Source organism: Lactuca serriola, chromosome 5 (assembly GCF_051521515.1).
Source record: "Lactuca serriola cultivar US96UC23 chromosome 5, Lser_US96UC23_V15, whole genome shotgun sequence".
NCBI classification, from domain to species: domain Eukaryota; kingdom Viridiplantae; phylum Streptophyta; class Magnoliopsida; order Asterales; family Asteraceae; genus Lactuca; species Lactuca serriola.
The window spans coordinates 253,649,514-253,661,734 of record NC_136412.1 but is presented as its reverse complement, the minus strand read 5'-3'; the positions used below and the strand labels follow the sequence as shown (position 1 = coordinate 253,661,734).

The window sequence follows — 12,221 nt, the reverse complement described above, 5'->3', positions numbered from 1 at the left end:
TGAATAATCCGTAAAGACTGAGTGAAAAACTATCTCTACTCACTTAGTACAGACCCCTATTTATAGGAGAACAAAAGCATAACAATACTAAGGACTAGACATTAAGACTACTCTTTATAATGCCTTAGTACAAATAACATTACATCTGAAGACTCCTTCTTACGAAGACAAAATAAACTTCGTAACAATCTAACTAACACTTCGACTATTACAACATTTAAGCCCTAACAGAAGTATTCAATGGACACTTGTGCATCTGCAAAACTTCCGATCAGTGTTGGACCTAAGATTTTGTCGGACCCATCTGTTAAAGCCGTTGATCAGAAGAAGTATAGGAGAATGATTGGATCACTGGTTTACTTTAATGCAAGTCTCCTAGATAACATGTTTTCAACATGCCTTTCTGCTAGATTCTAGGTTAATCCGAAGATGTCTCAAATTTTGGACATGAAACAAATCTTCTCATATCTTTAAGGAACAAAGAGCCTCAAATTTGGTACCCTACAAATGAAAGCTTGTTGTTGCAAGCTTATTTGTATTCTAATTAAGGTGGACATCAACATGATCAGAAGATAACATCCGGTGTTTATCAAATACTGGGTGGAAGATTGGTTACTTGGACATCCAAGAAGCAGAATTGCATAGAACTTGCAACAACTGAAGCGGAATACATTGTTGCCACAAGCTGTACCTCTCAAGTTCTCTAGATGAAATCTCAACTGCTAAACTACGGTTTTCGATTTCCATGGATTCTGGTCTACTGTGATTCTCAAAGTGATATCGTGATCTCTCATAATCCGATCCAACACTCCATGACCAAGAACATTGATATTCAATACCATTTCATTAAAGATCTTGTTTTAAATGGCAACATTGAACTCATTTTTGTTCCATCTGGCGATAATATTGCTGATATCTTTACTACCGCATTAGACGAAACCAAAGCTAATGGTTTTCTAAACAAAATAGGAATGACAATGCTTGATCCTTAGTTTTTGCAAGAAGTATGTACTCTCTGATTGAAACATTGGAAAATCAAATAATTCTGAGCTAAGCGTTTTTCACTTCAGAACTATTTCTTCTTGGAAAATAAAGGATCATTATATGTCTTTTTGTCTAACCTTTCTTTTAGTATTAAGCTCTGAGGTTGATGATCATTATCTTGGAAAGTTGCATCTGAAATATCTTTTATCAGAGATCTTGAGATCTGAAGTTTTACTTTGCGATTTCTTCATAATAACTTTATATCGGAAGGTTACTTTTCACTTCTGATTAGTTCTGATCTTCGGAAGTTATCAAAATGTTACTATTCACTTACGATTAGTTCCGACCTTCAGAAGCCGTCGGAGAATTTCTATTCATTTGCTATAGATTCCGATCTTTGCAGGAGATCGAAAGATTAATGTTCATCTATGAATAATTCAGAGCTTCGCAATCAATCGGAAGACTTCTTTTTGCAGTTACTTCTTAGTTGCGAGAGGGTAGGCTTGTTCGTAGGCTGATTCCATAGGTAACTATTCTTTCTTTTATTTTTTTATTTTAATTTTGTTTATTCAAAAATCCAAAAAGATTTTTTTTTCAAGAAATTCAAATCTGAATTGGTAATGTGATTTCATTTCATCTCTTTTCTGAGCTCTAATCCTTTAGCTCTTGGAATCTCTCAAATATTTTTCAAATAGTTGACTAAGATCTTCCATGTAACTTTTGTTTCTGATATCCATTCTTGAATTTGTGTCACTTCTCGGATCAATATCTAACAGCTGTAATTAATTTTCCGATTCTTGGAAGCATCATATGTCAGTTCATCTCAGAATTCCTTTGTTCCAAGATCTTTCCTTAATAAACAATAAATGTGATTTTAAGGTTATCATTAATAATTGCCAAATCAAATTAACACTTATATTGCTTTATGTTTTAAGGTTTAAAACAAACCAAGCTAAGAGTGTTTAATCCAATTCATTTGCAAATCTAATGCCTCCTGACTTTTCCTAACTGACAGACTTGGTCAGCGACATTGGCTTATGGAATGGATCGACAAGATTATCTTTCGATATGATTCATTGACTGTGATGTCTTTACATTTGACTCACTATCAAAGATGGTGGTACTTACTGAGTATGTATCTTATGATCTTGTTTGACATGGGTTCCATACTCTTGGTAAGTTCACCGTTAAAGTCACAAATAGCTTCTAAAAGGACCATCAATTATTGAATTTCAATAAAGATGTCACTAATGAATATCTTTTAGTCACGTTTTTTTCATTGCAATTTAACCAAACACAACATACTCTAATTTTGTTAAATCCACTATGGTGTATTACTCGGTACTCTTCCAAGCTAATACATCACCATTAAGTAAAACCATGAATTCCGACTGCAAACAAAATTGTTTTTATCAGTGTGGAACTTACATCAATGTAACTCTTACAATTATCTCATCCATATTTTCAAGATCATTTCCTCTATCCTCTTAGGAAACTTAAGAATGTTCTTGATTTCGATTCATTGATTCTTGCAAAATATATCTAATCCAACTTGTCATGCTCAAGCCATACCAGTCACCAGATGTAGTACATCTCATGGCATATATGATCGATCCCATAGGAGAAGCATATGGGACACAACTCATAACCTCTATATCTAAAGTAAAACTAGGAAATTAGAATCTCTCAATGGCATGCCATATTAAGCACGAACCTTTCAAAGTTCTACATGTCAACTTTCGTCAAGAGTCTATGTGCTTTGGCTTAATCCAATGAATCACCTTGATCTATCTCCATAGATCCTTATATTATATACGTGTGTTGTATCTCCCATGTTTATCATAGTGAATCAATTCCCATACCAATCCAAGATTTTACACTTGCTATGTTAGAATATAGTTTCCTACGCATCATACATTGTCAATATACAACACAAGGGTGATAACAACGATCCCACTAACATTGACATATATATGGTTTATCTATGTTTCTCGAGATTCAAACTCCTTGAACTTTCTCACTGAAACAAAGATTCCAATTACTCCCACTAGCTTTGACATATTTAAGGCTCATCTATATTTCCCTAAATTCAAACTCCTCGAACTTTTCTCATTGAAATAAAGATTCCAATTGTGAGATGCTTGCTTCAGTCCATAAGGAACTTTTTAAGCTTACACATCCTTCAACCCATATATTGGTTTTATTATGTGTATGTTCCTATCCATTCTTCTCTCTTCTTGAAAATCCACTTATACCTAATGATTAAGGCCAAGTGCTTGATCAACCAACTTTTCACATACATGGACTGAATCTCGCTCTCCATGTCCTCCTTCTATGTTGTAGCATTTAGGGCCTACCATAGCCACCGATAGCTTCTATACTCTGATTGCTTCATACCAGTGACTCATTTACTGTCACTCCCCCAAACCGGAATGGCGGAAACGTTTGGGGGTGGATGACGTCATGTACAGTATCACAACAATTGAATAATGGTAATCAAAGTACAACGACCATTACATTAATAAAGTATAGTTTTACATTCGTGTTCAAATCAATGTATACTTGACACCAAAATATATAGCAAAAACTAAAAGACGTAAATCAATGAAGCTCCGTCTTCTCAAAACCTATGGGTACCTGTTTACTAATTCGCTGAGAATACAAGTAGTTTTGTAAAGAGTATCAACAATTAATTTGGTGTGTTTATAAGCATGTTTGTATTTGAAATCTGTAAGTCCCCAAAATGCTTGTGTATCAATCAGATCCATTTGATGGTGCGGAATCCCAATCAAACGGATGATGCTAGATCAAAATAGAAGAGAAGGAGAAGAAGAAGATGATGAATCTTGAATGTATTGATGATATGATTGATGCTCCTTACACAAGATTCACTTTCTCTCTAGAAAACACCTTAGAATACACACACATAAGCTCCTCTCTTCTCTTTACTATTCCATACGTTCCTCACACCCCTCACCCCTATATATATACATGAGAAACATGGCCGTAAACCTGTTTACTACCATAAACCTGTTTACGGCCGTAAACACCCACCTGGCCGTAAACCTGACCGTAAACTCATAAAACATTACAGAAAAATACAATTGCCTAGAAAAGCAAAGTATAAACCATATTTTTGACCCAACAATCTCCCCCTTCGTTTATAGCTTTCTTTTCTAATTGACCCAACAAACTCCCCCTAAAAAGGTAGCTAGCTTTTCTTGATAATCTTCATTGGGAGCTTGGCTTCCACATTTATCTTCAATTTCTTCACAACTTCAAGATGAACATGATGAATCTTCAAAATTTTACTTCATCTTGAGCAATTGGGCATTTCTTCAAGATTTGACTCTGAACGCACATTAGGTAAGGAGGCTTGATGTATTGATTCTTGAAAGATAGCACTTTCAGCTTGAGAATCTTCAGAGAGAACATCAGAGAGAACAAATCTTCTGGATCACTTCAGCAAGTTTAAGATAGCAGCAGACTGATTGAGGAGGCTTCAATGCAATGCGTCACATAATCTTCAATTTCAGCTTCACCTTGCTTCTGGGATTGAAAAATTGAATGTCGAAAGAATAATCTTCATTTCTTGCTTCTTTGAATGAGAATTCTTTGATGATCACGGATGAAGCCTTGGCTCAGAAATCTTCGACACAAACTCCATGAGTTTCATCTTCACCTGAATTCACTTTTCAAGACAAAACAAAACTAAAAGAAAATTTAGCACACAATATTTTTTGGTTTCTCATATTTTCTGAAAAAAGTAAAATAGAAACAAAAATATTTTTGGATTTTTGATTTTCTTGAACAAGAAATAAAACAGAATATAACACTATTTTTTTTTTGAAATTTCTGATTTTTGTTTGTTTTTTGAATTTTTCTGATTTTTGCTTGATTTTTGATTTTTTTTTAATTCTCCCCCTAAATTTGTGCATAGAGAAAAACTATGAACAAATTTAACAAAAACAAAAATATTTGGGATCAATGTTGTGAGACAACCTGAACTTGTTTATCAGTACCTTCGCCTTCATGAATAGATCTGGTCAATTACCGGTATTGTGGTCCACTTAAACACGAAGGATATCGATAAACTTTTCTTAGTAAACTATTTTGCTGATGACGACCATGGGTATTGTTGTCCACTTAAGTTAAGCAACAAGATCTACAGGCAAGCTCTTAAATGGTTGAATTTTAGTTTCACTAGAACGTGTTCCCCACTTCCCGATATACCCTGGTTATCAAGAACTTCCTAAGGAATCCTTACTTTAGGTGAGTAAACAATTATTAACGAGGAAGTTAGATTTAGAAATAATTGCATATGTTGTGTCCCAGGTCAGATATATTTTAATCACGCAGAGGGGACAACATATGGCTAACTAGGATAGAGGGATTGATAGGTAGAATGTTGCATATGCTGTGTCCTAGGTCAGATCTTCTGATTACCTAGAGGGGACAACATATGGCTAACAGATAGAAATAGTTTCATAGATAAGAAGGTGTGTAGAAATAGAGTTGCATATGTTGCATTCCAGGTCGTATTTTCCAATCACGCAGAGGAAGCAACATGTGACTGGCAGATAGAAAGCAAGTAAATAATTTCCTACAGACCTACTTTATCAGAACCCCCCAGTCCCCCTATCAGAACCAGAATTAAGGACATAAGTCCGTACATCAAAGAAAATTCGAACCACTGTTTTAGATATGTATTAATTTAGTGTATCCCGTAGGTTCCTGTGTTTATCTCACTGCTTAATCTACCCGAGCGTCGTATGGTCAGTCCAAACAATCTTATCTAAGTCCACACTATTAAATCCATCGTGCCTACCAGTACACTGATTACAGAGTCTAGACAACTCAGATTTAGTCCTTTACACATGTTTTAGACTGCCCGTTATCACTTTCCAATAATAACTACTAACGAAAAACTATTAAGAAAATGAAAAATTGTCTTTAAAACAAAATAGAGTAAGATAAACTTAGGAGTATAGAGAAGAAAACGCAAACTGTAAGTCATCGATTGAATTTGCATCCAGAAGGTCTGAGAACAGCACACATAATCTCAGAACATATCCGAAAATTCTTCATGTCATTAAGCACTAACCCCATTTGTGATCTCTTCCTTTCCTCCTTTTTCGCAAAAGGACACATTCTCTCAAACAAAGGTCTGAATGGTGTACAGTTGAGAGATTTCCCCTAGCATGTGCCAGGAACAACCACTTCCAACAAACCGAAGTCTGATGATATGCCTCCATAGCTGCTCTAAAACAGAGCGGGATCAGTTGGTCTTTAGAACCCATTCCATTTTGAAACTGGGTCGACCTTTGTCATCTTTGCAAGGAACATTCTCCCACGACATCTCCTGTTTATCACAAACAGAAGATGTAGAAATATTAGAGTCATTAGGTGATTTGGGAGACTGAACCTTTGGAACCCATTTGTAGTTGGGTTTGACCCATTTCTTTTTCGATCCAATGGGTGCCTCGGCACTTGATTTTAAACTCGAAGTCGGCTTCCGAGATCATTTTGACCTAACCGGTCTTGGCATCACATGAGCATCTATTGGATTGGACTTTTGGCTTGCATTCCCTTCTTGCCTTTCGGATTTGGATTCTTGACCTTGGAAGTTTGATTCTTGGCCTTGTACGCGTTCCAGTCACCATTGCGCGATTGTGACCTGGAAGGGTTTCTTTTGAAGTATCTCCCACTTGGTGCGTTCTGCCAGCCTTGTGCATAGTGGAGAACGTATGCGCGATTAGGACAATTTCTAGCAATGTGTCCAGGTGTTCCATAGTGAAATCATGTCTTTTTCTTCACTATGAAGTTGTTTCTTCCTACCCCTGGTGGTGTATCCTTGCCTTGTCTCTTATTTTCCCCACAAGCACAATTACAGCAGGCACACTGTTTCACTGGAATTGGTGGTATGTATTTCTCAACAACAGGTTGATCAGAAGCAGCTAAGTTTGAAGCAACAGATTCAGAGTTCAAGAAGATGTCACTACAAGAAAAAAGGCCTTTTACGACACTCATTGCGCGTCGTAAAAGGCTCAGACGACGCGCAAATGCGTGTCAAGGAAGGCCCTGTCATAAAGAGAGACGACGTGCTTTTGCGCGTCGTCTATAGACGACGCGCATTTACGACGCTCATTTACGACGCGCGTTTACGACACGCAATGCGTATCAAGGAAGGCCCTGTCATAAAGGAAGATGACACGCATTCGCGTGTCGTAACCTTACGACGCACGTGTTAATGACACGCAATGCGTATCAAGAAAGCCCCTGTCAAGAAAGGCCATGTCATAAATGAAGATGACACACATTTTTGCGTATCGTAAATTTAAATGTTTAAAAAAAATAAATTTATATATTTATTAATTTTTAAATTAAATTTGCATTTAACTTCTCATAATAGAAATAAAATACCATATACAAAAAATACAATCCATTGCATAATATAAAATAAAATTTCATACTCAAAAAATAAAATAAATTACACAAATTGTAATGTCATACAAAGAATCATTCGAATGTTAAACAAAAATAAAACATTGCTAACATGGGTTATACATTCCTATAAAACTAACAAGTCTCCCTTAATCTTGATTACTCACCTGCTTAAGTAGAATGTTGTTGTTGAGAAGGTTGCCTAGCAACAGAGAAAAACACAACACCTCTCCCACAATCACAACATCATTTACAGAGAAAGGTTGTCAATTACTTTCATTAAGACTTTCATTCAATCACAAAAATATTAAATAAAAGGGTGAAACAATAACTTACTTGTGATAAGTTGATCTCCCTTAGAGCAAACACAGCTAAAGCATTGAACAAGACCCTATTTCCCTCTTCTTCTAAAGTTTCCAGAATGTTTAGAATGCTCTCCTTACTCATAATATATAATCAATAATCAGATTGAATTATATATTATAAGTAATAAAGTACATGTAACACAATAAAGTATTATTAAGGAACTTATGAGTTCAAATATTATTTTTTACACTCAGATGCCAAAATATTTTATGTTATTCTTCTACAAGTTGAGAACCAACTCAAACATGAAAGATAATAGTCCATCTGGCAGCTTTTGATGACATGGCAAATGAAATTTCTCAGAGATAGAATAATACATGTACTATTAAAATGATGGCAACCACAACAGGTGGTCCAATAACTACAGCCAAAAACATGCCTTTAATCATGTCTAGAAAGAAAAGAAAGATTGTTTGCTGCAATCATAAATCCCATGTGTTACAAACTTATATCCAAATTTAAATTAAATAAAAAGAAAAAACTGTAAAAACAAATTATATCCAAGGTAATACACCATACAACAAAATAGCAAACTCCATCAGTATTTTTCAAAAAAAACACCGTTTTCTTAATTATTAGAACACATTAGGAAAGCTTTATACTCTTTGATTTAAGAAGCTAAGTAAACTATAGGAAATCCACAACAAAAAGAAACTATAAGAAATCCACAACAAAAAGATTTGAAACTTACCTGTCCAGTAAGAAGAGGGGTATCAGCAACAAGCTTGAAAGCAACAGGCCTTGGAGTACGCACAGGCCAAGCCTGCAAATAAAAGCTGCATCAAGTATAAAAGAGAACAACGAAACTGATATTAAAAACAAGAACTTTGATCATTAGAATAAAAGAGAGAGAGAAAAATAGAGAGGGAAGAAATGGAATGGAATGACTCATTCCATTCCATTCCATTCTATTCCAACCTTTACCTTGTTTTCTTATCATTATCAGTTGTATCTGCACCTCTTTCATTTCCTGCAAGATTTATGAACGAAGAATGGCATGTGATCGTGAAGATTCCTCATTTTCATCTGTTGTCCCTGTGATTGTAAATTAGTAAAAAAGTACAGAAAACATGAGAATTTAATCATTTATATATTGAAATTTGTTAAATATGAGGAATGATATAACTTACAGGAAAACGATCCCAAATAAGGTGACCATCATTTGGTTTGAGGTGATAATAAGAGCATCCAAAAGCAACAGCAGCCACACCAATGTAAAAGCATGTCCAACCACAAAGCTCACCTTGTAGACTTAGGCATTTTATACTAGGCAGAATCAAGGGCAATATAAACCTGAGAAGTGGATGCTACTTTGTTTAATTGTAGTTATCACTATTATATAGGTCATCCATAAAAGTTAAAAGGTACACCATTTGAAAGAGAAAACAAGAAAAAGATAAAAAGTGTTATCTGTTAAGGATGAAAAGTGGAAAGAGTAGCTCTTTAAAAAGATTGACAAAATCAGAAAATATATTTCCGTTAACTTGTTAACACAAACCCCCTCGCTTTATCAATCTTTTATACGTATATCATAAATCCAAAAAGTTATCTACGTTGAAACCCAACAAACCAAGTTTCAACAAACATAGCAATGGAAATGGAACACCCATGTTAAAATATATACAAGATGAAGGGCATAATCGTCAATCTACCATCGACATATCTCAGGTGCTTCTGTCCTCAACATTGATATCGCCTCTTCATACTCTGAAGCATATACAAACCCCCACAGCTGCACACATTGACATTCATATCAACTCAACTTATGCAAACTATTTATATTAAATTACACTTTTGGTCCCTGAGAATCTCTAATTTTTCTGATTTTGGTCCCAAAAAGTCTTCTCTTGCAACTTTAGTCCTTATTTGACTATTTTTGGTCCCAAACCATTTTTTCAATTTTGGTCCCCAAAAATTCTCTTACAATTTTGGTCCTTTGAAATTTCTTGTAGAGTTTCAGTCCTTGTTCTAAGTAAGATGACCATTTTTGGTCCCTGAGTATTGCTGATCTTTTCAATTTTAGTCCCAACTCATTTTACTTGGAACGAAGAGTAAAAACGTTACAAAAACCTCAAATAACGATCAAATTTGCAAGAGAATTTTGTAGGACCCAAATTGAACAAAATCAGCCATACTCGAGGACCAAAAATGTAATTTTTGCAAAAATAAGTGAGAGAAAGCACCTCAATTTCCTTCACTTCAAATTCTTGGGTGTGTGACAAACAAGAGTTACCATAAGTTTCTGAGGCCAAACTTGACCCATTCAATCTGGGGAAAAAAATGCAAATTGCCAAATTACCATATTATCCCTCAAAAAGAAAAATAGGAATGATGCAAGTGCAACACTCTTACAAGTCACTATCGAGATACAATGCAAAATGATTTCCCCCACCAAGCGCTAAATACTCAGTTGAACAAAGAGTAAAATACCGATTCACCCCTAATAAATGCACAATTAACATAATAAATCCCAAATAAATATTAAAATTATAAAAGATTTTTTTATATATTATCAAGAAAATGCAGTACCTGTGGGGCGATATATAACAGGACGCCCTGGTGTATTTGTAAACACAAATGTATCATTCGATCCCTGTATAGTATTTACTCATCATAGTGAAAAAGGGTAGAAAAGTCTTTTGTCAACATATAGAGAAAAGAACTTAATTAAACAATTACAAACCTGGTATCTTTTCTTTGTTGATGGTTTCAAAGGTGCCTCAACTAAACCACCAAACACTGCACCTTTACGATCTCCAACAACCTGAAAATGTTTAATCAAGTTTCAGTTAAAGGGTAAAGTTGACATTTTGCATAGTTACTGAAGACAAGACATTACCAGTAGACTTAACCCAGGGCAAAGATTGCTTCTTCTATATAAGGTTGAAAGAGATATGCCATGCCTCCATGTACTAACATATAAAAAAGATAATGATATATCAAGATTCAAGAATAATGTGAAACTGAAAATATGATGAAGATGAAATTTTACCTGTATAGTAAGACCCATTTCTTTCCTTGACTGAGAACAGGGAGTGCAACATAAAGATCAGAACGTGTATTTTCTGTCATAAGTTGTGAAGGTTCTGACATTTTTGGAAGTTTATCAGAAGTAAAATCTGAGAACAAGAGCCTCAACAAGTGCTCCGGTTCCACCAACAGGGTATTCTAAACTACAACCTGGTTTATACCATTCTGCAAACATATAAATCTGCAAATATGTGGATATATATACAGGCAAAAGATTAGACATTTAGAGAACTATAAAATATGAAGGAATAGAATGGATTCTGTTTGGTTGGAATGGAATGGATGAGGACATGTGGTAATGGAATAGCCCATTCCATTCCTTCCTCAATTCCATCATACCAAAAAGTAAAACTACCTTAAAAGAAACTTTTTAATGTATGATATGATTATGTACCATTTTTGCTGAAAGAACACCAATTTCTAATGAAAGGATCTTTGAGTCCCAATGAATCAACTATTTCTGAAAAAGGGCGTAAAAGCTTTGTGGCACCAAGAACACCTTGAGGTACCATTTTTGCAAATGATTTTAGGAGTGGATATGCATATCTAACTCCAGCAGTAGAAACAACTCCCAAATCACCTCGAATAGATAAAGGTGGCAAAGCCATGGCAGCTGCAGATAATGGAAGTATTACATCAACCAAGACTGGAATATCTTCTTCTTGATTACATTGTTGTGTGTTTCTCCTTGGTTCATTACTCACATCGCCCTAACAAAAACGAAGGAATCCCATTACTAAACCCTAATCCTAAAGTGTATCAGTTCGTTCACAGAGATTAGATTTCATGAAGATAAACCCTAAGATTAAAAGGTCAAAGAATTGCACAAAAGGTCATATCAGAAATAGAATTTCAAATCGATGATCAGGAATTGAACTAAACTTGATCGAACTATTTTATTATTGATGGTGGCAGCTTAGGGCTTAGAGAGAGAGAGAGAGAGAGAGAGAGAGAGAGAGAGAGAGTGAGAGTACAGAGGTAAAGGAAGACAAACCGATTCAAAAGGATGTGCTGATCCCAATTTCACAAATCGGCGTTCCAAAACCAAAATTCCCGATCCCAATCGCGTTTCTGTGCAATCCAATTTGCCAATTTCACGTTTCAGGTATGCTTACTTTGGCAAATTACAGTCTTTAGGCTGCCACCTCCACTTTTGATATGAAGTCGTCGCTTGCTTTACAGAGAGATATGAAGTCGAGACAAAAAGACGAGATTGACCCATCTGGTAATAAACGGACTCGGGAAGCTGAACAAAATGACCCGAGATTGACCCATATAGTAACAACGCTATTGATGCCATTCCTTCCATTTTCGACTGTTCATCCTCCACTTCCTCTACTGCTACTTCTTCACCATCTTCTATTTTTTATGTATTTAGACTTGAGAGTATAATTAGG

The 12,221-nt window shown here is 35.3% G+C and overlaps 1 protein-coding gene and 1 long non-coding RNA gene across 2 annotated transcripts; both read right to left on the bottom strand.

The window, feature by feature from the left end:
* Positions 1-7,922: 7,922 nt before the first annotated feature.
* On the bottom strand, positions 7,923-8,813 carry LOC145051572 (uncharacterized). Its single transcript, XR_013683707.1, has 3 exons — positions 8,719-8,813; positions 8,486-8,557; positions 7,923-8,210 (listed from the first exon to the last, which is right to left on the bottom strand). It is a non-coding gene; the product is annotated as an uncharacterized LOC145051572 (long non-coding RNA).
* Positions 8,814-9,317: 504 nt separating this feature from the next.
* LOC145051571 (uncharacterized) lies at positions 9,318-10,901 on the bottom strand. The gene is made up of 7 exons (XM_078999479.1): positions 10,787-10,901; positions 10,634-10,706; positions 10,478-10,558; positions 10,324-10,387; positions 10,147-10,234; positions 9,978-10,062; positions 9,318-9,526 (listed from the first exon to the last, which is right to left on the bottom strand). Exons 1-7 carry the CDS (start codon positions 10,885-10,887, stop codon positions 9,443-9,445), a joined length of 576 nt encoding a protein of 191 aa, XP_078855605.1. The 5' UTR covers positions 10,888-10,901; the 3' UTR covers positions 9,318-9,442.
* Between the last annotated feature and the right edge of the window lie 1,320 nt (positions 10,902-12,221).

Coding starts and splice junctions, on each gene's coding strand:
- LOC145051571 (XM_078999479.1), bottom strand. CDS start 10,887: ATGTCAGAACCTTCACAACTTATGACAGAAAATACACGTTCTGATCTT. Junction 10,235..10,323: donor TGTTATATATCGCCCCACAG/GTACTGCATTTT, acceptor TGCATTTATTAG/GGGTGAATCGGTATTTTACT. Junction 9,527..9,977: donor TTGAAGTGAAGGAAATTGAG/GTGCTTTCTCTC, acceptor CAATGTGTGCAG/CTGTGGGGGTTTGTATATGC.